We start from the raw sequence: 27,646 nt of genomic DNA, 5'->3' as shown, positions 1-27,646 counted from the left end.
ACCATTTTTGTTTATCCATTCATCCTTCAAATGGACACTTGGGTTGTTTCCACCTTTTGGCTATTGTGAATAATGCTGTGAACACTGTTGTACATATATGTGTTTGAGCACCTGTTTTCAGTTCTTTTTGGTATATACCTGGAAGTTGTGTTTTTCCCATTTAAATATATAACCTATCTAGAATATAAAGGCTTGTTCTGTGAGGTAGGTTGAGGTGGAAACCAACTTTTGTTCTATGAAAGGCCAACTAAGTAGCTTATTGTCTCATGGCCTTTACTGAATAAGCTTCCCCACTGCTTTGAAGTGCCTTCTGCAGTGCCCACTTGCTCAACCAGCAGCGATTTCAGGCTCAGTGAGACACTTACACTCACAAGACTAATGGGCCACACCTGGCACTGGCCTCACTTAGTTCTGCAGGTTACTAACAGGAATTATAAACAAATATTCATTTGTTTTTTTTCCCTATGATGGCTCTAGTAGTGCTTAATTGTCTTGAACTTCATTTGAAACAATTTTGTTAGGTTGTATTATGATAGCTATCATATCAAGGTGCATTTTTAAAAACTTATCAAAACTGGTGAATTTTTATGTAGCTATTTTTATATTGAAGATGGAAGAAGATACACAACATTTTTAGCATATTTATGCTTTATTATTTCAAGAAAGGTAAAAACACAACTGAAACATAAAAAAACAATTTGTACAGTGTATGGAGAAGGTGTTGTGACTGATGGAATGTGTCAAAAGTGGTTTACGAAGTTTCTTGATACTTTTGACATTGTGGCCAAATAATTCTTTCCCGTGGGGCTGTCTTATGCATTGGGAGATGTTTAGCAGCACCCCTGGCCTTTACCCACTAGAAGCCAATGGTGGGAGATAGCCAACATACTCAAAATATCCAAATCAATAAAGTTATGGGTGAAAATGAAAAATGTGTCTTATTTTATGGAAAAAACTAGGCAGACTTTTCAGCCAACCCAATAGTATATCAGCAGAATAGCGTCTGGGTCGGAGAACAGTGCAGGGGCTAATCTTTTGGTCCCCAAGTGACAGCACAGGTAGAAGAGACAAGGCCACACAGGGACCAAGACCATCACAGGAACCAGTAGTGCCTGTAAGGGCCCATGCATATCGCTCTGAGGGCCCCTCAAGGAAGGGCACACGCGATTATGGGGGTTTATACTGCACAGTGAAGCCACCAAAGCCTGGCCATCCACCGGCATTGGCGCCCATTTCTAGTCCTCCAGGTCTAGGTTCAAGGTACTCTTCAGGGGTCGTTTTTACTGTGGGCAAGACTGCCTGGTAACACAGCTGACACTGCCACAGTCAGGTTTCCAGGCAAATAATGCTGGGAGGGGGTAAATCTAAGGTCTTTTCCTCATGGAGAAAGAGAAAGGCTTTATTAATTCTTTATTGCACTGTCTCTATCACCTACCAACTTCTAAGGGTGACTGTTTCTGGACTTTGTCTTGTTCCATTAAATCTATTTGTTTTTAAACCACCACCAAATTATGTCAATGATTGTAACTTTATTATACTTATTTTCTTTTTTTAAGTGACTCTAGTGGAAGCACAATATACTCAAGGAGAAGGGCTTAGATCCTAAGTGTAGGGACCAGTGAATTATTTCAAAGTGAACACAACCCTGAAGTCACCACCCAAATGAAAAACAGATGCGGTCCGCTCGCCCACTGACCTACGCCCATCCCACTAGTGTGCCCCGTGTGGTTTGAACTGGGTCAGTCTGGTGCAGTGGGTACTGGTCCCCAGAACCCTGTGGTTCCGTGTCAGCTGGCCAGGGGAGTGTGCAAGCGACATAGGATGCGGACGTGAAGCAGCCGCCATTGCTCAGTGCCCAGCACGGCAGTAAGATGTGGGGCCGAATGCAGAGGTGGTGGTGGTTGCCATTTTCTTTGCCCTTCTCTGCCTCCAGTTCATCAGCCTTCCCGCCAGCTCTGCTGCCCACACGGCTCAGCCTCCCACAGGTGCCACCAGATGCCCTCGGCGCTCACCTGCCCCGGGGCAAGCCCAGCTTGCTGCTCCCCTGCAAACTGCAGCAGGGCTTCCGAGGGCTGGCTGATGCCGGCTCCCACCCTCGGACCCTCCTCCCCGCTGTGTGAGGTCTGACTCCTTATTTACAGAAACTCGGCGATTCTGCTTTCCTAATGGAACCTCTCTAAAGGCTATTGATTTTTGAATGTTTGATTTATATCCTGCTAGTTAAGTCTTTTATTTAGTTTTATTATTAATTCCCCGAAGTTTTCCAGGAATGTCATGTAATCTGCAAAAAGATAATTTTTACTTTTTAGATATGCATTCTTATGTCTTTGATTTTTCCAATTGCATTGCTTAATACTTTTATTTGTACAGTGTTCAATAGTAATGGAGATAGTGAGCATCCTTGCCTTGGTGTCAGGAATAAGATTTCATATAACATGAGAAACATTTTTATTTATATTTATATGTTTCATCATGTTTTTCGAAAAAAACCCAATTCCTATTTTCTTGTGTCAAGAAATGAATCAAAAAATTAGCAAAGGCATATGTGGAATCTAAAAAAGGTCGAAGTCATAGAAGCAGGGAGTAGAAATCGGCTGCTGGGGGCTGGCGGCTGGGGGAAATAGGGAGAGGCTGGTAAAAGGGTACGGACTTTCTGTTATGAGTGAGGTCTGAGGATCTAATGTATAACCTGGGTGATCATGGTTGATAACACTGTACTGTAATATTGAAATTTGCTGAGATTAGAAATTAAATGTTCTCACCAAATATATATACAGGGGTGGGCAAAAATAGGTTTATAGTTGCAATACAAATAAATAATACAATAATAAGTACAACTGTCAACCTCCTTTTGCCCACCCCATATAGCGATGGATGTTAATTAGTAGGAGGAATCATTTTACAATGTATGTATCAAATCATCATGATGTAAACTTTATATGTCATACAGTTTTGTCATATCTCAATAGAGCTGAAAAGAGTTACCACAGAAATAGCTCTGGTCTCAGAAGGGCAAAAGATTTCACAGGCAGATTAACTGCAGCAAAGTCAGTTAGAATCCAGACTGACTGTACCTAGACTTTCCTAAATCTCTTTCGTACTAACACGAAAAGGTCAGGACGTGCTCAACAACACAGTGCATGTAGAAGAACCACTGCCTATTTATTCCTGCCCTTGGTGGCCATAGCTTAGGCTCCTTGCTTCAGAATAATTACAGTCCTTAAAAAATTAGTTAAAGCATCTTCAGATCTTATATTAGGATCACCCGGAAGTAGGATGTTTATACATGTGGTAAATCTCCACTATTAATTAATTATAAATTATTGCCACTTTTTATTTCCCATATTACCATCCACCGGTATAATACTCTGAACATAGAGAATACAGTTATAATGTTTCAATGACCTTCTCTGTTGATTCTAACATTTGTTAGTTCTGGGTCAATTTTGATTAATTTCTCATTATGGCTTCTATTTTCCTGCTTTTTTGCATGTCTGATAAACTTGGACTGAATGCCAGACATTGTGATTTTACTTTGATTGGGTGCCATATTTTTATATTCCTCTAAATATTCTTAAGCTATTTTGGAACACAGTTACTTTGAAACTCATCATTTGGGGTCTTGCTTTTAAGATTTGTAAGGCAGGAGCAGAGCAGCATTCACCCTGGGGCTTTTTGTATAATCTACCCAATACCCTGGAAGTCACAAGGTTTTCAGCGCTGGTTGGTAGGAACTGGAACGATGTATGTGTGTCCTGGCCACAGTTCCCTCTAATCCTTTAGGATGGTTCTTTTTCCAGCCTTAGGTAGTTTCCTTATGTGGATGTGCTGACTGGTACTCGGAATGCTCAGAGGGTTCTCCGGACATCTCAGGAATCCACTTCATGCAGCTCTCTCCTCTCTGGCACTCTAGCAGCCTTTGTCTCCCTGGATTCTAACTTCTGGCTCCTTAACTCGGGGCACCCACCAGGCTCCACGCTGCCTTGCCCTCTGTGCTGTGGCCTGAACTCTCTCAAGGCTGTAAGCTGAAGCAACAGCAGGACTCAGCTGTTCCCGTCCTCTCAGGGATCACTGTTCTTTGTGTCATGACATCTAGTGTCTTAAAAACCACTGTTTCATATTTTGTCTGTTTTTTTTATTATTGTTTCAGGTGAAAGTGGATTCCCGCAACAGAAGCTAGTATACTATACAATAGACACTATAAAAATATTACAGAAACACTTTTAAAGTATCACAGAAATGTTTAGCACATCAGCACACTAAATATGCTGTTCTAACTATAAGCTTTACTAGAAATGACCACCAATCTAACTCTTTCCTGAAGCTTGTGTTTCGTACTTGAGCCAATCTAAAAAATGAAGTGAGGTGTGTCACACTGGCCCGGCCAGGCAGCTCAGTTGGTTAGTCTTTTGGAGCAGGGCAGACTGCTGTACTGAATCTTCTTCGTATTTATAGCTTCCCTTGGACATTTACGATCTCTCAGATACCTTATATAAATATAATCAGTCTCATTAAAGATGCATTGGTGATTACCTAGCATAGAAGGGTATGAGTTTGAAACACAGTGGAAGTTTTTACTATTTTCCAGGTGATTCTATTTCCAAAGATTATTTATTGGATGTTAGACTGGGATAGTTCACTGAAACAAAATATCCTATCATTTACTTGTTGTATCATAAAGTATCTCATTAAATGCTTTTTGGTAAAATGTACTTAGGAAAATAGCCAAGTATCATGCAACAGCATCTGCTATCATACAATAAATTAATATAAATTTATTGGGTTGAAAACAGGGAAAGAAAAAGAAGGGGTGGTTCTCTATCGATATCAGAGTTCATAAAAGGATAAGCTCAGGTCCAACATCTTCAGCCCACATCCAGGCCTTTGTGTTCCGAAGACGGGAAACAGGCCGGCCCGGGGGCTGGGCTCGGGGTCAGGGCGTGTGGCTATGCGTGAGGTGCCTCCTGTGTCAAGGACATCACTTTCTCTCTAGGTCAGGGCGCTTCTTGGGCACAAATCTAAGGTTCTGCTTATTCTCCCACCGGTGTAGCAGAACAGACGGGTTGGACAGGACGCTGTGCCTTTTATCTTGGTCCTGTTGGAAAGAAACACACCTGACACTGTTCAAAACTAACTGTGGAACCTATTTTGTCTTTGTATCATTTATTCATCAAGGTAGGTGGTTCTAAGCTAGACAGTTTGGGAGAGGAAGAATTTTCCAGAAAACAATTTAGTCCGCTGCTTTCCTTGGAGTAGTTTCAAGAAATCTACAGATTAGTAAAGAGAATAGCTGGATGAAGAGAGTACTCCTGTAATTAGAAATCTAAGAGCTGCGTAAGACAGCCGCGTCTAACCAAATGCCCTACCTCTTCCCGCCACCTGTCTTCCCGGGGAAGCCTCTGTAACCGGTTTTTTGTCAGCTCAAGTTGTAGGCCATCGAACCTGCACCTAAACCAGTGGTGAGCTTCTTCCAGATTAGCTGTTATCTGAACATATAAATATTATTATTAAAAGTTACAACAAACAGTTATAAGTCTTTTGTGTATTAGTTCAAGGGACTTTTTACCTAGGTCTTAAAAGACCAAATTTTGACTGGAAGGTCCTTGCAACCTATTTGCATAATCCACATCCAATAGACGAGATAGTGATTTCTGAATACGGAGCTAAAGACGAAGGCAGGTCTGCTACTTTTTATGCCTTTGGTAGTATTTCCTGGATGTGAACTAAGGTGAGATCAAATCCAGGAGGAAAAATAAAAATGAAAGTACAAGATGATGCTGAAAATGACAAAGGTGGTTCAAACCATATTTTGAATTTTATTTTCTAAGACCAAATAATTCTCCAAAGTCCCTACACTGTAAAGGCTGGATTTTTCTGTTGTGCTTTATGAAAGTAATAGAATGAAATAATAAAAATCTGGATCAGCTTACTGTAAGTTATATTCTTTTTATTTCCTTTTCCCTAAAACTATCTTATACTTTACTTAGCTCATAAGCACACACTTCCATGTAATCTTTGTTAGACTTAAATAGTCCCTCTGATAGTCTCTCTGAAGATGAACTGGAATCAGTATTCATTTATTTGACAAGTATCTACTGAGGGCTTATATATGACTGGCACTGTTCTAAGGATGTGGGATACTTTGGTATTTTGAAGGTAGAGCCAACAGATGTTTATTTTATATGAAGGTTGCTTGAAAACAGGTGCAGAACATGTCCTCTAGAATGGAAAGTGGAGTGACCGTTTTTCCTCCTTTGATTACTTGTCTCATGGACAGCATTTTTGATTTTTGTTCTGAAGCCTGAGAGGGCGGCATAGTTCTCTCGCCTGGGAGAAGGCAAGAGCCACGAGAGCAGTGCTCTTTCTGGCTCGTTCACCCTGCGTCTCTGCCGCCTGGCACCTGACCCATAACAGGTCCTCAGTAAATGTGCCATGTACTTGTCCTGTATTAGCCAGGTCCCTGTGCGGCTACGACATAGTGAGATAAGAACAGGACTCCCCTTTTGTTTAACTTTCAGAACGCTACAAAGCTAAGCTACATTCCAGGCCTGTCTGTGCACCCCAATGACAGTGGTGCTCCCACCCCTAGCCCCACCGAGCCCCATCTGTCCCTGGCGCTGTTACCAGGAGTGGAGGGAAAGCAGCGTGGAATGGCATTGTGCGTCACGTCTCCTCCTGTGTGGCGAACAAGAAGCAGCTAACATCTATTGAAACTTACTCTGAGCCATCTATCAGAATAACAGAGTGGTAGCTATTAACTTCCTGACCTTTATGGAAACTGATGAGTTAAAGTGAGTGTAACTTCCTTACGGGCACAGCAAGTGTCACAGCTGGCATTCAAACTCAGATGTGACACAGTCCACATTTTTTTTTACTGTGTCATTTATTGCTGTGTAATTTAATAGGTATTAAAGGGAACTATCATGGCCAGCTGACAGCAACATCACTGTAATCCCTTAAGCTTAAGAATCTGAAAATGAGGATGGTTGTAGTAGAATAATAATATCAAAGATCTGTTCCAGCTCTAAAAATGTATGAGTTTAGAATACTATGCAGCAGAAAGAAAGAACTCCTGCCATTTGCAACAACATGGATGGAACTAGAGAGAATTATGCTTAGTGAAATAAGCCAGGCAAAGAAAGAAAAATACCATATGATATCACCTAATACAGGAAACTAAAGAACAACACAAACAAAGGAACTAAATAGAACAAAGAGCAGAATAGCAGTCAATAGGGGGGAGGGGAGAGGGAGAGAAGGGGGATAAGTAAGGGAAGGGATTAGTCAAAGAACCTGTATAAATGACTCATGGATACGGACAGTAGGGAGGGATATGATTGCGGGAGAGGGGGTGGGCTGGGTGGGGGAGAGAAATTAGGGGAAAAGGGGACAACTGTAATTGAAAAACCAAAATTAAAAAAAAAAAAGTATGAGTTTAAATGCCTTGAAAGAAAGCAAATTCAAGAATTAATAGGGCCTATTTTACACTTCTATTTATTGACTGAACAAAGAGTTTCCACTTTCATGTCAAACATGAATGCATTGAAATCCACACCCGTGCCGGTCTTCCCTTCTTCTCTGTGATGGGAGGGACTCGGACTTCAAGTTTCGTCAATATTTCAGTGTTCTAGTGTCTCCCCTCAGGACAAAGAATCTTAATCTAAAAGCGATCTCATCACAGAGCCTGTACTTGGCAAGCTGCTGCCTCTTGCCTGTTGTGCTCCTGATGACCATGTTAACAGACGGTCTTACACTGACGTGTGTGTTTCAAGGTGGTTGTGTGTCGGGACACGTGTCTAAGGCTCTGTGTCCGTGGTTCTGGCTCACCTGTTCTGATTCCACACTGGCTTCTCTCAGCTTATTCTCTGTTGCCTCTTTACATTTCTTCAAGTGTCTGATAGTTTCTTCCAATTCCTGAAAACATGATACAAAGGGTTTACAAAGCCCAATGTACCTTATCAAACAAAAAGCTTCAATATTTGTAATAAGTGAGCAATGAAATTATGAAACTATGACTTGGTATATTCTAACTTCAGGTGCTACCCAAATACAACATATAAGCAGTTATTTTCAGTTTAACCTACAGCATACATATGAGCATATGATGACATATTTTGATTTTGATTTATGGATTCTCCTGAAACAAAGTCATTAACATCTCTTTCCAGAACTGGCGGGATACTTTTCATAGCAGAGAGTCTCTGTTGGAAGCAAGAGCTTGATGATCTCATGAAGTCCCTTTTCAGAGATAAAATGTTATGCTTTTCATTATGTTGGGAATATATAAAAGTCCTGTAACAGCAACAGGTGTATAACAGCTACAGGAAGAACCAAAGGGTATAAAGTTCCTTGAAAAGCCATGAAATCCAGTTCAGAAATATTAGTAACTAGTCCTTTGCATATGTGAGTTTTGCTTTTTTTTTTTTTTTTAAGATTATATTTAGAGAGGGGAAGGGAGGGAGAGAGGGAGAGAATCATCAATGTGAGAGAGAAACATCGATTGGTTGCCTCTGGTATGCACCCTGACTGGGGCTAGAACCTGCACCCCAGGCACATGCCCTGACGGGACAGAACGGGTGACCTTTTGGTTTGCAGAGTGACAGCCAATCACCAGAGCCACACCTGTTCAGGGCAGTTTTAGCTGTTCTTTTAAAAAAGAGTATCATTTTTGTTATATTGAAAATTGAGAGCATGTACCATATCTGAAGCTGCATGCTACTTCCTAGATGCTATGATTCTAAGAACTTAGTGAAGATAAAAAACCTATACATTTGTTTTCTTCTATAGAATCTAGAGAGTTTGCGTGCTCTAATGCTGGGTGTTTTGGCACACGTTGTTTCCTGACAGTCTCTGAGAAGAATCTTAGGAATCCTTTTACCCAGCACCGATGCTCTAGCTCCCGCCGCATTTTCCGCTCTGCCTCTAGCCGCAGCTCTTGCTGTTTGCTCCATGCCGAGGTGTTGTACTGGCTCCTGGATAACAGCTGCACCTCTTTCTGTAGGTTAGCCAGCTCGGATACAAATCTCTGGATACTCAGCGACTGGTAGGGCACAAAGAGGGGACGCAGCTGTTACCCAAGTTTAGGATTTTATGTGAATGGTAAACATAGTTTGTGGAAATCATCTACCTGTTCATAGTTTTTCTTCTGATACTGCTCCTTAATTAGCTCCATTTGCCTCAATTCTGTTTCTATTTGCTGAAAGTAAATGTGGAAATAACACAGATCAGTGGGTGACAGGAAGAATCCCACGTGAGAGCCATAGTTCCCACTTGCTACTGGGCTCTCCCTCCATCCAGCTCACTGACCCTGAAAGAGCAAAGCCCCCTGCACAGTCCCATGGAAGAGACAGACGGGCAGCTGGAACCAGACCCTGGCAGCTCATGGGAAACCAAACATTTACACCGCACTATCTTGGCTGGAAAAAGAGAATCCCCCCAAGGCAGTCTGCCCACTTCCTGGGTATGGCTGTCATTGTCAGAGAACACAGGGGCTGTCAGGGCCCGGACACCATGCGCCCGTCACCACTGCCTGCCTGGATCTCCACCAGTTACTAAGAAAGTGCGGGGAGACAGCTGGTTTCTCATACAACCTTGATCCTCTCTATATTCTGTGCTTTAGTTGACAAGTGGAGCTTAATTTGGGCCTTTTGAGTCTTGATTTTCTCATTGTTACTGTTCAGTAGCTTTTCTAGCTCCGTAAGTTTCTGCCGCAGCTCCCGGTTGGTACGGGATACTTCCACTGATCGGGAGTTGGCTTCATCAAGAGCTTTCTTCAGCTGTGGAACACGAGGGAAGATCAGAACATTGTTACTTTCCATTTGGTAAGAAAAGCCTATGTGTGTGGGTGGCTTTGCCCCTATATTTTGTTTCCTTTAAACCATTCTTTTAAAAGGGAGGGTAAGTGAGGCAATCAATAATGATGTCTGATTAAATAGATTAGTGGAGGAACACTCTTAAGTGATTTTCATAACTTTTAACACTAAAGAACACAATCTTTCTTAGGACAGAGAAATAAGGTAAATGTAATTTCAACATTTGCTCTTTTAAGAGCATGGCTTTGATGTCAGACCTCAGTTCAAATCTCAGCTCACCACTTATGAGCCAAGTACAGTAGTCCCTCTCTATATCGCGGTTCACTTATCGTGGCCTCACTATATTGTGGGATTTAAAAAAAATATTATATTTAATTATTTATCACGGATTTTTCGCTATATTGAAGGATTTTGCAGTACTGTATACATATGTTGTTAAAGTTACATAAATTTAAGAGTGTAGAATATGTCTAAGAACATAAGTAGTGTTTATAAAAGTGTGGAAAAGGTTAATAAGGGAGAGGGAAAGGTTAATAAGGGACTGGGAACGGTTTATAAGTGTGTGGGAAGGGTTTATAAAGCCTTAATATATATATAAACACTAAAATAAATGTAAGATTTCTACTTTGCGGATTTTCACCTATCGGGGGTGGGGGGGGTGGGGGTGTCTAGAACGTAATACCCGCGATAAGGGAGGGAATACTGTAATTCTTGATAATTAACTTCCCTAAGACTCAGGTTTATCACTGGAGAAGAGTATGAATAGCCTGTCTCATAGCATTCATATAACAGTTAAATAAGATGAAGTTTAGAAAGAATGAAGAGCCTGGCACAAAGCTGCTCTGTGATCATTACCACACTTTAAATTTTTCTCTTCCTTTCTGTCACTTGTGACCCCATGTCTGTAGAAGTGAAAATAAATTATATGGTAGTTTACTATAAATATTTGTCAGTTATTGACTATCATTGCATGTATTTTATAGTATTGTCGTTTGTTTTTAAAGAAACTTGTCTAGTGGAAACTAGCATAGTGCTTAGTGTTAAAAACAAGAGGCCCAAATCACTTACACTACGTCACCAAACCAAGACTTAATTACAGTTTCAGCTCTCCCAGAAATGGACTCTTGATCTAGTCAATCAGAATCACCTGATGATCAAGCTGGATAATCTTCCTGGTAGACTCCTGCTATCCCCTAAAAGATAGTAACTTTGCAATAACCAACCTGCTTTTTTGCTAAGCATAAATTCCTTGTTCCCGCTCTTCTCATTTTGTACAGCTCCTTGTAGCTTTCTATCTGCTAGATTGGACGTTGCCCGATTTGAATTGAGTTCAAGTCAACTCTTAAAAGATAAACTAAGGCATATTAAAAATTGTAACAGTTCTGGTGTCAGAAGAGGGAACTGAAGGAGACCCCTGATAGCCCCCAGAAGCAATAAGCAACCAGGCCAAGTTACCCATTGAGCCCCTTGAGCTCCTCGTTTTCTCGATGCACCGGGAGGTCACAGGCATGGGTGAGCCCCTCTCAGTCCTAGCTCCGCAGCTTTTGCGTCATGAGCTTCCTGGCTTCACTGGAGCACTTCTACTTAAGCTGGACGTGAGTCCACCGTGAGGCCTCAGGTGACTAAAACTTTGTTTTAAGGCTGAACAAGCAAGTTAACCTCAGCAAAGATAATCTTGAATCACAGTGGCCAAGTGGAGACCTTTTAGCTAGGTAAGCTTAGCGGTTACAAGGTGCTCCAAAGAAAAAGGGGTCTCAGCCTAGCACTCACCATAAAGGGTAGAAGGAACATTATTTCCCCTCGTCTATGGCTTCTGGTGACTAGGATGAGACCCAGCGGGACCCCCCACTCACTCCAGTGCCTACAGACAGGATCCTGGGAAAACTGGCAGAAGCCGGAAATGGGTGAGAATTCTTGACCAAAGTCAGCTATCCCAGATCTCTATCTGTGGTGCCTGGTTCAAGAGAGGAAGGTAAAATTTCACACTGTCCCTTCCTTTCCAAATTCAGATTGATAGGCAAAAAACATCTGTAAGAATTAGATCTTTGAATTGGGACTCCCGAATTTGCTTTCAGGTATCCATTGGCTGTTAACCCTTTCTCACCCAGGCTCAGCTATTGGCTCCTTGTTTGTCTCATTTTGTGTCCCGAGAACTGGGCTTGGCCGCTGTCAGGCTGGGGGATCACAAAATACAGCGACACAAAAACGTGGGTTCCACGCTACTTGCGGCTGGATAGGGCTGGACAGGAACGTGGCTGTACTCCATTTGCTGCTTGGGTCTTAGTGACTGATGCTGTATCTAAGAGGAATTGTCCTGCTTGCTTTTTTTTGGTGTATCTGCATTTTGGAGGGTAGTACCTTTCGCACCCCCTTCGGGGGTATTTACTGTTTGTCCTGTCCTGGCTGAAATCAGGAAAAATATTTGAAAGGAGGTTTTTTTAAAGTGGTTCTACAGTCAGAATTGGAACCTGATATTCAGAGCCTGATAGGAACATTTTTTAGGCCTTCCCTCCCCTCAGCTAAAGTGAAACTACATAACCAGAGAGAGAGAAGAATATCCTGAAGCCTTTGTGGAAGGACTTACTAAAACATTCCACAGACACACTGCTCTAAATCTAGAACATGGGATATTTTTTTATTTCCATTTTAGTTGAAGGTATAAAAATAATGCAGTTGGATGGGTGGGTCAGCCTCCATATCATCAGGTTTCAACCCAATTTTTTGAGAAGTTAAAACAACTGTAAATGTCTTGTTTACAAATGGATGTTTACAAATGGAGTCAAGAACCGAAATGCGACAAAAACAGAAATGCTCTCTAGACACAAGTCCAAGCCTACCCCTCCTTTATACCAACCCCAGTGCCTCCCCATTCATCTCAAAAGGGTTGCAGATATTGTAGAAGGTCTAGACTTAGGAAACAAAAGTCCTTCCTGGTAGAATTTGCATTCTTTCTCTGCTTTTGGAGATGTAAACATTCTATCTCATCTTCTCTGGAACCGAGGCAATTCTTATCAGAAGGAGAAAAAAAAAAAAAAAAAAAACAAAACCTGAAGCCTTGGTGGAAGAAAATATCTTAAAACTCTCTTTCACAAATATTGTAACAAGGTTTAGCCATCTGAGCAGGTAACCTTAACTTCCTTCTCTTGCCAGAAACACAAAACTCACTAGTTTATAGAAGAACAGTTGGATCTAAGTTGTATCACTGTAGCTGTTTCATAGCTAAAATTTAAAAATGAAAGTATCTCCATTTGTGTCTCTGCCTGTTGTTTATATATGTCTATATATGTATGTTATAAATGTGTGGGTTTTTTTTCCCCCTACCTCTGGATGTATTGCCAAAACTAATCTGCAAAGACTTGCATTTTACTGGTTTAAAGAAAATCAAGCACTTATATAAATCAAGTATAATTTGAGAAATATAGAAGCTAACATGATCTAGGATAATCTTTGGTAATTAAAAGCTAGTTTAATTAAAACAGGTATGTCTTCGGAGTTACCAGAATTAATTTTTTTTTTTTTTAATCTTCACCTGAGGACATTTTTTCATTGCTTTCAGGGAGAGAGACAAACATTGCCTCCCACACCCGTCCAGACTAGGGACCTAAGCACCAGAACAGGGATCAAACCCACAACCTAGGTATATGCCCAGACTGGGAATTGAACCTGCAACCCTTTGGCTATGGGACAAAGCTCCAACCAACTGAGCCACATGGGCCAGGGCAGAATTAAATATTTTTATTTTGCTTAGATTTACTAAAGGTCAAATCAACTCCTGTTATTTCTTACAGAATTTGTCAGCAAGAAATAGAAGATGGTGGTTAACTGTTCAGATTACTCATGAACAGTTCATGAGCTATTAAACATAATTGTTAAGAATAGTGAATTAAATCGATGTAAGAAAAAAGTTGATAAATGAACATCTCAACAATCATTTATACTTTAGGGTATGTCTACTTAAAAGTTTCCAAATCTTTTTTGGTAACTTTAAACCTTAAAATTACACCGAGATAGTTTAAATGATGGATATTCATTGAATTGGTAGATGATTTTCAAATAAGATAAAATACTGAAACATTACTGAATACATGTTTATCCACCTCTGTTTTCTTTTCCAGAGGAACTAAAGATGTTTTGTGGCAAGACTCTACCTCTAGAAAATATAGTGTATTTCTCAATTTGCCAATCCACAGAATTCTAGTGTAGACCACAACTGCTTAACTTTTAGTTTTCACTAGAAATGAAGGATTCTAGGGGTTAAGAATTCTAATCAACATATGTAATGAAAATGACTTAGAAATAATAAGGGTAAAAGGAAAAAACTGTGTATGAAAGTAAAATAATTGTTCCAGGAGGAGAAAGAAGAAAAGCATAGGACAAAATTTAGATGAATATTAAAGACAGTTGCAGGTTTGTGGAAAGGAAAGTTATGTGTTTCATGCTGGCTAAGAGTGGAAATGATTTAAGTTTTTAAGGAATGCCTTTTAATATCAAAAGTACACTGGTTCAAAATTAGGATTTGGTTTTTTCTCTCAGTGTAAATACAAAGATTTCTTGGACTATTGTTCTGGTCTTAAGAGACTATGAGAGGTCTTTGTTTGTTTGTTTGTTTTTAAACTTTTTGGCTAATCTACCTGGAAAGCAGAGATTCTGTGTCATAACAATACTGTGCTTCCCACTGTCTTTATCAGGTCTTAGAACACTTAAGAAAACCAGTCTTCTCAATATTATCATAAGAGCTAAGTTTTGTTCACAATTATGTAACCTTCTGTATTTGCCTTTAAAATCTTATATTGTTGGAGTGGTATCAGCATCATGGCAGAGTGGGAAGACTCCTTTGTATTTCCCCTTAAATCTACAACTAGACAAACATTTATAATCCAGAAAAGGTTCCTCTGCTCAGTACGCTAGCATGCCTGAGCTGTTCTTGCATCAGCATTTCTGAAGGTGGGCATATTAGAGGGTCCACGTGAGGCAGGACGGGGAAAGGACAGAGACAGTGCCCAGAGACGGGGGTCCCTGGCTGCTGTAGCTGAGCCTGTGTCTCCCACACTGTGACCAGCAGAGGGTACAAGGGGCAGAAGCAGCATCGGCACCTGAGAATCCAGCTCCCTCCTCTGATTGATCTGATCATCTAAATAGGTATAGAAAAAGCACTTGACAAGATAAAACATACAATTATGATAAACTCTCAGTAAAGTGGGTGTAGAAAGACTGTATCTCAATTTAATAAAGGCCATATATGACAAACCCTCAGCTGATATCATACTCAATGGTAAAAAACTGAAAGCTTTCCTCTAAGATCAGGCAAGACATGAATGCCCAGTCTTGCCACTGTTACTCAACACAGTACTGGAAGTCCTAGTCAGAGCAATCTGGTAAGAAATAGAAAGTATCCTAATTGGAAAGGAAGAAGTATAACTGTCAATATTTGTGGATAACTTGATTTATATATATATAAAACCCTAAACACTCCACCAAAAAACTATTAGGAAAAAAAAATACAGTAAAGTTGCTGGATATAAAAATCAATATACAAATACCTATTATATTTCTATATACTAATAACAAAATATCACACTTATAGTCACAACAGAAAGAATAAAATACTTAAGGATAAACTTAATATACACTGAAATCTACAAGGTGTCATTGAAAGAAATTGAAGATGTAAAGAAAGGGAAAGGTATTCCACGTTCATGGATTGGAATAATTAACACTGTTAAAATGTCCATATTACCTAAAACAATCTACAGATTCAATGCAATCCCTATCAAAATCCCAATGGCATTTTTCACAGAAATAGAACAAAAACTCTCAAATTGTATGGAAGCACAGAAGATCTCAAATTGCCAAAGCAACCTAAGAAAAAAGAACAAATAGAAGAAGTACCATACTCTGATCTCAAACTATACTACAAAGTGACAGTAATCAAAATAATACGACATTGGCAGAAACACACACACACAAACCAAAGGAACAGAATTCAGGACTCAGGAAAAAACATATACATATATGGGCAACTAATTTATGACAAAGGAGCCAAGAACATAAAATGGAGTAAGAGAGTAGGTCTCTTTAATAAATGGTGTTGGGAACACTGGCCAGCCATATGCAAAAGAGTTTTGATCACATCTCTCAGGTTGAGAGTCTATACAAAGGAGGGAATTGTTAAAAACTGTCAACAGGTCCGAAATGGAGTCGCTTATGCTAAGCCCTGTCACCAAATCAAGACTTAATTACAGTTTCAGCTCTCCCAGAAATGGAACCTTAAGCCAATCAATAATCAATTGTCTGATGAGCACTAGTTAGGTAATCCCCCTGATACACCTGTCATACCCTAAAGGAAAGTCACCTTGCAAAAACCAACCTGCTTTTTTGGCCTGGTGTAACTTCCTTGTCACCACTGACTTCTGCCTAGAAAAGTCTTTCAGACAGCTCCTTGGAGCTCCTTTTTATCTGCTGGACTGGATGCTTCCAATTCAAATTAATTTTTGTTCAAATAAACTTAAAATTTTTACTAGGCCTCAGTTTATCTTTTAACAGTACTTCAATCATTTTACATAGTTCCCCTCCTCCTCGTGTACCCTTAAATCAGTGCCCCTAGAAATTTAGAAAGAAGAGGTAACTGAGAAGGGAGAAGATAGGTATTCTCTATGGCTGGTAGAGAAGTCAGTTATTTGGACCTTTTCTGTCTACACTAGCTCGTGCCTTCAGATCCTGTCTTTACAGCACAGTGTTAATCTCTTATTACCCTCAACCAGCTACCTGTTAGATTTTCCACCAACACCTCAATTACAGCTTTGTCTAAAATTGGGTAAGCCCTAACAACTTACTTTGTACTTACTATGTTCAGGCACTGTGATAATTACTTTACATATATTTTCCAGTTTAACTCTCAAAACAAACCTGGAAAACAGCTATAATGATTTCCATTTTGTGATTAGGAAAACTGACTCTTAAGCCATTTGCACAGACAGTAAGTTAACACATTGCTAATAATAGAGGCAGAGCCGGGACTAGAAAGCAGTGAGCCCCAGCCCACCCCAGCTGCTGACCGCTCATGGATGCCACCCTGTGTTCTCCTGGCCTCACAGGTCCACAGTTTTCACTGATCCTTGTTAAAAGGATTTGGATATTCTGAACAGCTATCTTTGATTAAAGGCACCTTTTTATTTCCCACAGAATTTTCTTTTTATAACATTATTTATACAATGCTTTGCAATTTAAGGCACTGTATAAATAGCTGAATTAGATTTTGTGAATTGTCTCTACAAATTGTAATTGCTAAATGCACCAAATTTGGCAAAATACAGACCAGCTACCCCAACCAAGTCTTAGAATTATTTTAATTCCTCCCTCCCCTTTGCTCATGATATGACATTTAGTATCTGATTTTTTTAAAAAATTAAAACGACTGTTATTTAACTGTTCTCTATTTTTAATAGAACTACTTTGCTTGGCCCTAACCATCTAAAGCTCAAAGTAACTGTTCTAGTTTTCTTGAGCCTCTATGACTCCAGTTTCTCTTAAATCTTGCCTACTCTCCACTGCTCTCAGGTCAACCTTCCTAAAACTGTGCTCATACCATTACCTCCACCCACTCCATCTCGACCTCTCTCAGAAACCTCTGGTGCTCCACTTCTGCCTAATCGTTCCTGTCCAACATTCTGGTAGCCAAGGCCATCGCAGGTCCCATCTCAGACAGCCACTCTGTCTCAGCCATTTCCCAGTCTGCTCTGATCATCAGAGAGCGATCCTTTGCATTTGCTCACATGTCCTGTTCATTGGTGCCGAAGCTTGCTCGCCCTCTCACATTGGGTGCCTGTGCGCTCTGCCAGTCTCGATCCAGCTGCCCTTCTTCTATCATCCAACTAGTCCATAAAACAAGCTTATCCCAACTCTAAATTCCTTCAAAATCGTACACAGCCTCTAGGTCTCCGAGGAAAGTCCTCTGATGTTTCACTTTGTCTCATGTAAAGAACAGAGATCACAATTAAGCAAGGGTCATTTAGCACACCCAGGGCATGGGCCATGTATCTCCCACTGCTTTCACATGTGCCTCTCAGGATGTGAGTGAGGTGAACTGAGGAGACAGGTGATGTGATATGCATCTCTGACGACAGTCTCCTTATCCCTCTCCCCATTTAGTTATCACTCTCTGATGGCAAAGCTCCCAGCAAGGCTTCCTCCACCAGGCAGAGAATTGTGTACAGTAGTCCCTTTCTATATCGCAGTTCACTTATCGGAGCCTCACATTTAAAAAAATATTATATTTAATTATTTATCGAGGATTTTTCGCTGTATCATGGGATTTTGCGGTACTGTATGTTGTTAAAGTTACGTAGATTTAAGAGTGCAGAATAAATGTAAGGTTCCTACTTCGCGCGGGATCTAGAACGTAATACCGCGGTAAGTGAGGGAATGCTGTATAAGCAGCTATTTTTCTCTGTGTCAGTTTACAAACACAACAGAGACGGCTTGATTGCAAAGAGTAACTGCATCCAATAGCCAGTTCACGTCTTAAAAAGCACCCAGCTAGAGAGAAACTTGACTCCATACCTCAGCTATTTCCCGCTGTGTGGCTTTCTTTGCAGTGTCTCTCTCGGTTTGAAACTGCTTCCTTAGAGTTTCTATGCGTTCAGCATGCAGTTCTGCCTCCATTTTGGATTCCTCAGCCATCTGTTCTCTGTTTTGAAAAAGATATAATCATCACCTTTAGAAGGTGGGGAGGTAAGAAAGACCTGGAGGGGAATGTGCAACTTTCCAAAAGGTGATTAATAAATGAGATCAGTCACCAGATGAACCTCACTGATAAGGATCTCATGGAAAGCAGCGTTACCTGCAGCATTAAAGAAAGTCCTTCAATATAAAGAGACCCAACCAAAGGAGTGAGACACATAGTCTTATTTTAACCAACAATAAATTCTTGAGCCAGCAACATTATGCCAGAATATAAAATTTGCAGAGATCACACATATGAAAAATACCTTCTCTGCTTTATCTTATACCTGCCTCCTATGTCAGTATGTTCACTACCTGAAAGGAATACAGATCTATGTGCACACTGCATTTCCCCTGGGTATAAATTTTCATGGAATGTTATTGATATTTAAATCATATTTACCTACATACAGCTGAAGACAAAACTTGAGTGGCTTGACCTGACCTTGATGGGTTTGACCTAACTAATCTCAGGCCCAAACTGACAATGGTCTAGCATCTCCTTAGACGGAGCCATCCCACTCCTGGATGGGAATAATCCTTCCAGGCTCTTGTTATTCCTTTTCCAAATCATGCTTTTAAAGGATACATAGGCTTTTGATAGACAAGCTTTGGCAGAAACATCAAGTGTCCCTTCTAGCCATTATTCATTCAATTTTGGTTTAATCCTCAAGTACAGAAGAAACCTGATACTAGACAAGGGAAGAGCTGAAAATGAGCATATCCTAGGCACTAATATCTGCTGTTGCTCAGCTATTCCTGGTTCCCTAACATGGCTCTGTTGGGAGGACGAGTTCACTAGGAGAAAAGGGCTTCAAGTGGTTTATACGAATAAGCCAAACTTGCTCTTCCAGAGGCTCTTCCCTAATTTCATTATGATTATACTGCTCTTACTTAAAGGTTTCCAAATTCTGTAGCTCAAGTTCCTTTTTCTCCAATTTCTCTTGGACATGGTCAAGCTTTGTTTGCAGGTGGTTATTTGCCTGGAGAGCTTGCTCCAGGCTCATTGCCATTTTCCTGTTGTCTTCTCTAGCTACATCTATAGCCTTCTGTAGAGGCTCCATCTGAAAGAGAGAAGAGGGCTTTCAATTCCACTGTAACCAATGCGAAAAGTCCGGAACACTGTATAGTCACTGCTTATCCTATAACATCAAGTGCCATTGAAGCAATAATTAGTTGGAAACAGAACCAAAGATTCCAGATGCCTGGAATATATATGTAAGAACTCACTATGAACATTGCTTTGGAGACTCTTAGAAGGCAATGGGAAGGGTATGCTCCACTGGTCACTAGAGAGCTTTGGAAAATAAAGCCAATGTAACTGATTCTAGTTTTTAAAATGTTTACAGTAGTTAAATTACCTTCCTGATCTATGACCTTCTGGTCTCACTGTCTACAGAGATAAGATCTGGCAACTGTTCTTTGTATATCCTTCCAGAAAAAAAACTTAATTTATATAAACTATCCACGTGTACTTTATATACATGCATATGTATCAATACATTTTCATGTGTGCACGCACCTGTAAGCACACACATGAGTATTTGTGTAATTCTAGTAGTGGGATCACTCTAGCAACTTTAAAAAAAAATTGATTTTTAGAGAGAGAGTGAAGGCGGGAGAGGGAGGGATGGAGAGAGGGAGAAAAGGAGAGAAAAACATTGATTTGTTGTTCCATTTATCCATGCATTCATTGGTTGAGTCTTGTATGTGCCCTGACTAGGGATTAAACCCGCAACCTTGATGTATGGAGACAACATTCTAACCAACTGAGCTACCCTGCCAGGGCTCTAGCTACTTCTGACTGAGGGTACAGTTATTCTCCAAGCCCTTTAACTTCTGCAATCATTTATGCATTAACAAATGAAAAGAATGTGAACCATATAAGACAAAAAGCACTGGACATAATTTTGGTCCTGGTTTTCTAGTAAATGATTCCATGTAAGATTGCAGGTCCATTTTCTAACTGTAAATATGTCACTGTCCAAAACTCAGACTTGAATGAAAAGGAAATTTACCTGATTGTTTTACTCTATTTTTTCCAAAAGTGCACTATCCCAATAAAACCAAACACCTGAGTGTTATCAGTAACAACGACCTGGCATATCTCACTGCTGTGCTGGGCATCCACGATGAGCATCCTGGCCTGCCACTGGTCCAGCTCTGCTTCCAGCTTCTGCACTCTCTGCTGATTCAGAGCCCTGCAGGTGCAAGCGCAGAAAGAGTGGCTAGAGACCAGAGCTATCTAGGAATGATGCCACTGGGAGTCACAGGGCACTTTCCTTCCAAGAAGCTCCAGTAGCATATGTAGTGGGCTCCAGGCGCTCAGAATATCTGAGAGCGGCCAGGTGACAGTAAGTAGCCTCAGCTTCAGGTTAAGAAATGAAGACTCCTATGAACGAAAAACTTGTCCCAGCGATGGGACAAGTCAGACTTGATACACTAAGCCAGAGATTTTCAACCAGTGTGCCCTAAGAATTTTTAAAATATGCAATATCTGACTATTTAGTCAGAGGCACTGACATCTTCTCCCTTGGACTGTTAAATAAAGAAATGACAAGAGCCAGCATGACAACAGTCAACCAGTGTGAATCAAAATTATACCTACTGTTTTTCAAATCAGAAAAAAAATATATAATTTTTGGTGTGTCACAAAAGTTTAGTAATTAGTTTATGTGTGCCATGAGGTGAAAAAAGGTTGAAAATTGCTCCATTAAGCTATCAATACATGTCAAAAACTAACATACGAGCTGGTAATGTTATGTTATATAACATATGAATTACTATAAATTTTTATACTAGTAAATATATACTGATATATACACACACATATATATATTCACTAGTACAAAAATGTATCACCTCTATATGGATTAACTTACTGTTGAGATTTCTGCTTTTAAATACAACAGCTACCTAGAATTTTATTGTGAATGGTAAACTATATTTTTATTACCATTCCCTCGAATTTTCTTTTTAAGTGCAGAAGTAATATACATTGATAATGTGTAAAAAATAAAAATAAGTACAAGGAAGAATATAAAACTCACTTGTTCTCTCATAACATAGAGGCAATATGCACCACTAAGACACACATTATGATATATTTTAGAGACCTTATTAAACTCAGATCATTTATTCATTAACCTAAAAGGGAAACTTTTATGTAATTTTTGAAACATTTGGAAGGAGTTTACTTCTAAAACATGGCTAGAAGTAGTTCTCAGAATGATTCATCTTTAAATAGGATGCTAATAAATGGATAATTCAAACTCAAGTAGGCACTTAGCTTCAGTTATCTTGACCACTGCAATTCTGTAGATCCAAGGATAAGTTTAAAGGTGTAGAAAATAGCAAGGGTAAAACATCGTATATCACATGAATTTCTAGAATGCGTACTCCTTTACATCACTACAGAAATGTAAGAATTTTTAATTTCTAGAAATCATGTTAATTTATAATTCCAGATTTTCCTAACTTTAAACTAGTTCTTTTACAGATTTGTTTTTTGCAAAGGAAGTAATATAATGTGACTTGGTTTCCTGACTTCACACTGCTCCTTACTACAGTGCAGCAGAAAAATACAAGTACAAAGACAGAAAAATAATCTCCAGTACCTTTCTTTCTTGAGGCCTGCAATCTCTGAATCCCTGCGCCCAAGCTCTATTGGTTCTTTTTCCAGAGCACCTTGCATCTTACTGTGAGAAGCCAGCACATTCTCCAACATGATTGTAACTTTGCAGTTGTCTTTTTTAGATTCTGCCAACTGTTGCTGAAAGTTTCCCACCTAATAGAAAATGAAACCAGACAAAGACATTTGATTCTTTCCAGTTATTCTGCTGCTGCTGAGTCTATTACTTCTAGATAAAGAGTATGGAAAGCAGGCATGGTAGAATTTTAAGAGAGAGAATTAAAGTGTATTTTACTTTTATTTTCTTAAGTTATCGTGACTTTAAGAAAAAGAAAACTAGACCCCAGAACCTATGGATCCTACGGAGAACTCTGAGGTGCTTCCCAACTACTGGCATGCCACAGCCCATATTATCAGCTAGAGACACTGGGATCAACAACTTCCTGGGTCTAGAGGTGGTCTCAGACTGGCCTGCTCTGGGCCTGGTCAGCTCTCATATGATGGGAGCACAAGAGGAGACCACATCTGAAGCTCATCAGAATTATCTCAGGATTAAAGACCATAAGAGAAAGTGGTAGCTGCTGAAAAATGATGTAACTCACAGCCCTCTTCTGTGAGGCAAAATCTCGAAACTGCTGTCAAGGAGTTTGGGATGTGACCTCTGTTTTCACTAAGTACACATGATGTTCAAGTAGAAAGCACTTAATGATTTAATTTAACATGAAATAACAGCAGTTACTATCATGTTCATAAAGCATAAGTAGGCAGGTTATTACCAAGATCATACATGTTTCAACAGAAAAAAATGACAAATTTTTCTTTTGATTATTTTAAGACAGGAAGTTGAAAAAATTGGGAGTTAAATCATGCCTAAAATTTTTAAAGAAAACATTTTAAAGTGCTTCTAAAGTTTTCTTTAGGAAAAAAAAACCCTCATCTGAATCAATGTTCATTGTTTCTTACTAAAGGTAACAAGAAATGAAGGAATACGGCTTGTGAAAGATTTCCTCAGTGCCTCGCCCAGTAAGAGACTTTCCGCAAGCACTGATGCCCACCTTCTTGTTCTCCCTGTCCTCCAAAGCCTCGAGGTCCCCTTTCAGCTTCTGACTCTCTTTCAGAGCTGCATCACGACACTTCAAGACTCGGGACAGCTCTACTTCGTTCATTTCTAGAATGGATTTTACCTTAGTAGAAGAAAAGGGAACAATTAATGACCTTTCAAAAGCACGATAAATTGGCCTTTAGAGTAAGACACAGCACTTTAGAAACCAAAGTTAAAATGTTTAACTAAATATGCTTATTTACTATTATAAATAAAACCAGCTTTACTAGCTGTTTTTCCCTTTAAAGAAAACGCCAATGCAAAAAAGTAAATTTGTGTGAATAAACACGAGCAAACCTAATATATGACAATCTCCATGGAAGTACAGAATAAGGGATAAGGGAAATAAGACTATGAAGTAACATATAAAATGGGGAGGGAGACTGATTATCATGGAATTTAAAAATGTAACATCATGCACAAACTAATAAAAGCAAAGATAAATAGGTACTAAATAGTGTCAAGAAAATAGTGTCATAAAAGAAAAAATCCTAATCAGAAGTATTATATTTTATATCCTTGAAACACTCTGATGATATCTACACAATCATTTCAGATGATCTTCATATTTTAAATACTACTTAAAAAAATATTTTATTTTGAAATAACTATAGACAGGATGTTGTAAAAATAGCCAGTGCAAATAGTGCCATGTACTCTTCACCCTGCTTCTAACAGTGACATCTTGTATTGCTGTAGAGTTTAACATCAAAACCAGGAAACTGACTTTGGTACATTACTGTTTAACTAGATTAACTAGACTACAGAACATACTCAGTTTCACCATTTTTTTAACCTGCATTCATCTCTGCATGTGTGTGTGTATGTTATGTGCACACATGTCTATGTAATTTGATCCCATGCACATCATCACCATTGCCTCCATCAAGACATAGAACTGCTCCATCACCACAAAAAATTCTCTTGTGCTACTTCTTTGTATTCACACCCTCCCCCCATCCCATCCCGTCCCCTGATAAGCACTGATTTGTTCTCTAGCTCCATAGTTTTGTCCTTTCAAGAATGTTATTTTAAACAATTTAATATAACTTTTGTATAAGTAATATTCACATTATTCTTTTTTAATAGCTTTACTGAGGTACAACTGACATACAATAAGCTGAGAATACTTAAATGTGTACAATTTTGACATATGTATAAACTCAAGACAATAATCAAGATAATGAATATGTAACCATCATCCCAAAACTTTGCTTCTGCTTCTTTGTAATCTCCTTTCCGTCTCTCCCTGTTCCTACACCTGCACCCAAGGCAACCACTGATCTGTTTTCTGTCACAATAGTTATTTTCTAAATTTTTATATAAACGAAATCATATTGTATATGCTCTTCCTTGATTGGCATCTTTCACTCAGTATAATTGAAATTCATTCACTCTTTTGCATGTATCAGTAGTTCATTCCTTTCTGTTGCTGAACAGTATTTTATCATATGGATATACCACAATTACTTACCCATTCACCTGCTGGACCCTTGAGATGTTTCCAGCTTTAAGCTATTACAAATAGAGCTGCTGTGAGCACTGTGTGCAAATCTTTGTGCAGACATATGTTTTCATTTATCTTTGGTAGCTACTTAGGAGTAAAATGGCTGGATCATATGGCAGTAGTATGTTTCACTTTTAAAGAAACTACCAAATTACTTTCCACAATGGCTGTACCATTTTACATTCTCTTCAGCAGTGTATGAGAATTCCAGCTACTCCACATCCACATTAACACTTTGTATGATCAGTTTTTCAATTTTAGACATCCTAGTAGTTGTGTGGTAGTAATGACTGATGTTTAACATTTTTTAAGTGCTTATATACTATCCATATATCTTTTTTTGTGAACTAGCTGTTCAAATACATTGTCCATACTTTTTATTGGGTTTTCTTCTTAATGAGTTTTGAGAGTTTTTAATACATCCTGTAGACAAGGCCTTTCTCAGACATGTGATTTGCAAATATTTTCTCCTAGTCCATAGCTTATCTCTTTATTCTCTTAACAATATCTTTGAAAAGCATAAGCTATCAATTGATCAATTTTTTCCTTTATGGACTGTGCTTTTGATGTCAAATCAAAAAACCTTTGTGTAACCCAAGATCACAAGATTTTTCATCTATGCTTTCTTGTAGGTTTTATAGTTTTAGGTTTTATATTTAGGGCTCTGATCCATTTTGAGTAAATTTTTATATATGGTATCAGGTAGGCTCAAAAGTTTCTGTTTGTTTTCAGATGTGGCTATCTGATTGCTCCGTCACCATTTGTTAAAAAAAAAAAAACCCACACCATCATTTCTCTATTTTTGTTGAAAATGAAATGTTCATAAAATTAATTATTTTGTATAGGTAGCACATTTATTTTATTCTTAAGGCACAAAAGGGTAAAGTGAAATCTCCCAGTCACCCAGTCTTCATCAAAAATAATATTGCCTATTTATTACAATTCATTTTAGAGATATTCTATGCACTACAAGTGAGTACCTATGTATGTATAGTTGACCCTTGAACAACAAGAGTTTGAATTACACAGGTCATGTAATTCATATATCAAATAGCTATCTTCAAGTAGTATTCCAAACCATGACTACACCATGATTTATTTAGCCAGTTTCTTACTGATGGAATTTTTGGTTGCTTCCCACCTGTGGTTAACAAACAATACTCCAGTAAGTGATCTCATAATCATGTCATATGTATAAGCTAGTATATTTCTAGGAAAAAAGTTTTAGAAGCACAGTACAATTGTGGAGTAAAGTGACAAATATTGCCAAATTGCTTTCCATATGAGCTTACTGTTTTATACTCCCAAAAGCAACAAAGAAGAATGCCTTTTCTCCATATCTTCCTCAACATTATTACACTTCCTTAAAACTTCTCACCTCTAACATTTAAGATACTTTAACTTTTTCTGTAAGGATCCAAGAATAGTACAAAGGATGCCAACTTCTAGGTTCTGAAAACCTTTTTTTTTTAGAAAAGAAAGAATATAGTTGACCATTGAACAACACATGTTTGAAGTGCATGGGTCCCCTTACACACAAATTATTTTCAGTAAGTACCTGGACTGTTTTTGATGCCATGCTGGGAGTCCGTGGATGTGGAGGGCTGACTACATGCATTGATCTATGCCATTTTATATAGGGGACTTGAGCATCTGTGGATTTTGGTATCTGGGAAGATCTTAGAACCAATGCCCCGTGGATACCAAGGGACAACTTAAATTTTGGAAAAGCCAGAAGTTAGATGCAGACTTTTGATTGTGCAGGGGGTTGACACTTCTAACTCACACGTTGTTCAGGGCTCAACTGTATAGTTTTCACAATTCTACTAGTGTTTCTAAAATATACATATATGAAACATTTTGCTAGTGAGCAAAAATGTTTACAGAAAGGATCTAAATAGTAGCCAACTCTAGAAGACAAACTGTAGTACATTCAAAGTTTAAGGAACAAGCAAAGATGGATATTCTAAAAAGTTTTCTTTGGAAAATACTTTCTGACATTCGAGTTCTTAGGGCTTCTATTAACGTATTTCTCTTTTAAAATCAAGCTTTACGCATACGTCTTAACGCGAACATTAAGATTAGGTAAATAGACATTTTGAATTAAAAAAACATCAAAATTAAATTTTAGAAAATCCCAGTGGTTACTATTATGCCAAATCTGGTATTTTCTATGTCTAAAACCAAAAATTATGTGATAGCCAGAATGATGGTTTCGATCTGTATCATCAGTTTTCCCTATTTTTGAAGAACCGAATTCCCTGTTGTTACTCATACCTCCAAAGATTATCTTTCTGGATTGTTATTACTATTCTTCATTGTTGTATACATCTGAAATTTCCTTATGATTTAATTTGTAGTCTTCACTTACCAAATCCCGTTTAAGAAAATCTGATGACTCTTCATTTTTACATGGTCTTGACGCAAGAATGTCTATTTTACCTTCCAGTCTTCCCTCCATGGTTTTAATAGCATTCAAAGGAGTCTTTAGAGAGATTCTAGAGTCGCTAGACTCCTGAGAAGATCTCTCGTAAGTCAGGGTAGGTGCAAAGGTCACATGGCGTGTAGAGTTTGGAATAACACTGGGTAGACCAACTGATGTTCTTTCCTTTACATTGGGTCTACAGCTTCCAAGGGATTTCAAAGATGAAGGCCTCTCTGGAGATTTCCTTCTTCTTGGAGGCATGATCAATTAAAAACAATAAAATCAACTAAACCTAGAGTTATTTTCAAAGAATGTTCCTTCTACGAGGAGGAACAACACAATGTTCTACATGAAGCCACAGTAGAAAATACAATTTGAAAATGGGTTCTGTTGCTTTCCGAATGAAGAAGCACAGAAGCAGACCTTAATCAAATTCCTCGTTGGGAGT

The 27,646-nt window shown here is 39.0% G+C and overlaps 1 protein-coding gene across 1 annotated transcript; it reads right to left on the bottom strand.

Annotated features, from left to right (window-relative positions):
- Positions 1–4,612: 4,612 nt before the first annotated feature.
- Positions 4,613–27,498, bottom strand: LOC150022434 (coiled-coil domain-containing protein 150-like). Its single transcript, XM_090268290.1, has 12 exons — positions 27,145–27,498; positions 23,220–23,348; positions 22,151–22,320; positions 20,632–20,734; positions 19,428–19,597; positions 18,372–18,498; positions 9,591–9,776; positions 9,128–9,196; positions 8,879–9,040; positions 7,828–7,914; positions 5,367–5,486; positions 4,613–5,095 (listed from the first exon to the last, which is right to left on the bottom strand). Exons 1-12 carry the CDS (start codon positions 27,457–27,459, stop codon positions 4,979–4,981), a joined length of 1,755 nt encoding a protein of 584 aa, XP_090124416.1. The 5' UTR covers positions 27,460–27,498; the 3' UTR covers positions 4,613–4,978.
- Positions 27,499–27,646: the final 148 nt, after the last annotated feature.

The sequence above is a fragment of the Furipterus horrens genome, unplaced genomic scaffold, assembly GCF_987537825.1.
Source record: "Furipterus horrens unplaced genomic scaffold, mFurHor1.1.pri manual_scaffold_1, whole genome shotgun sequence".
Classification (NCBI taxonomy): Eukaryota; Metazoa; Chordata; class Mammalia; order Chiroptera; family Furipteridae; genus Furipterus; species Furipterus horrens.
The sequence above is the reverse complement of the archived record's forward strand: the minus strand, read 5'-3'. Positions and strand labels throughout refer to the sequence as shown.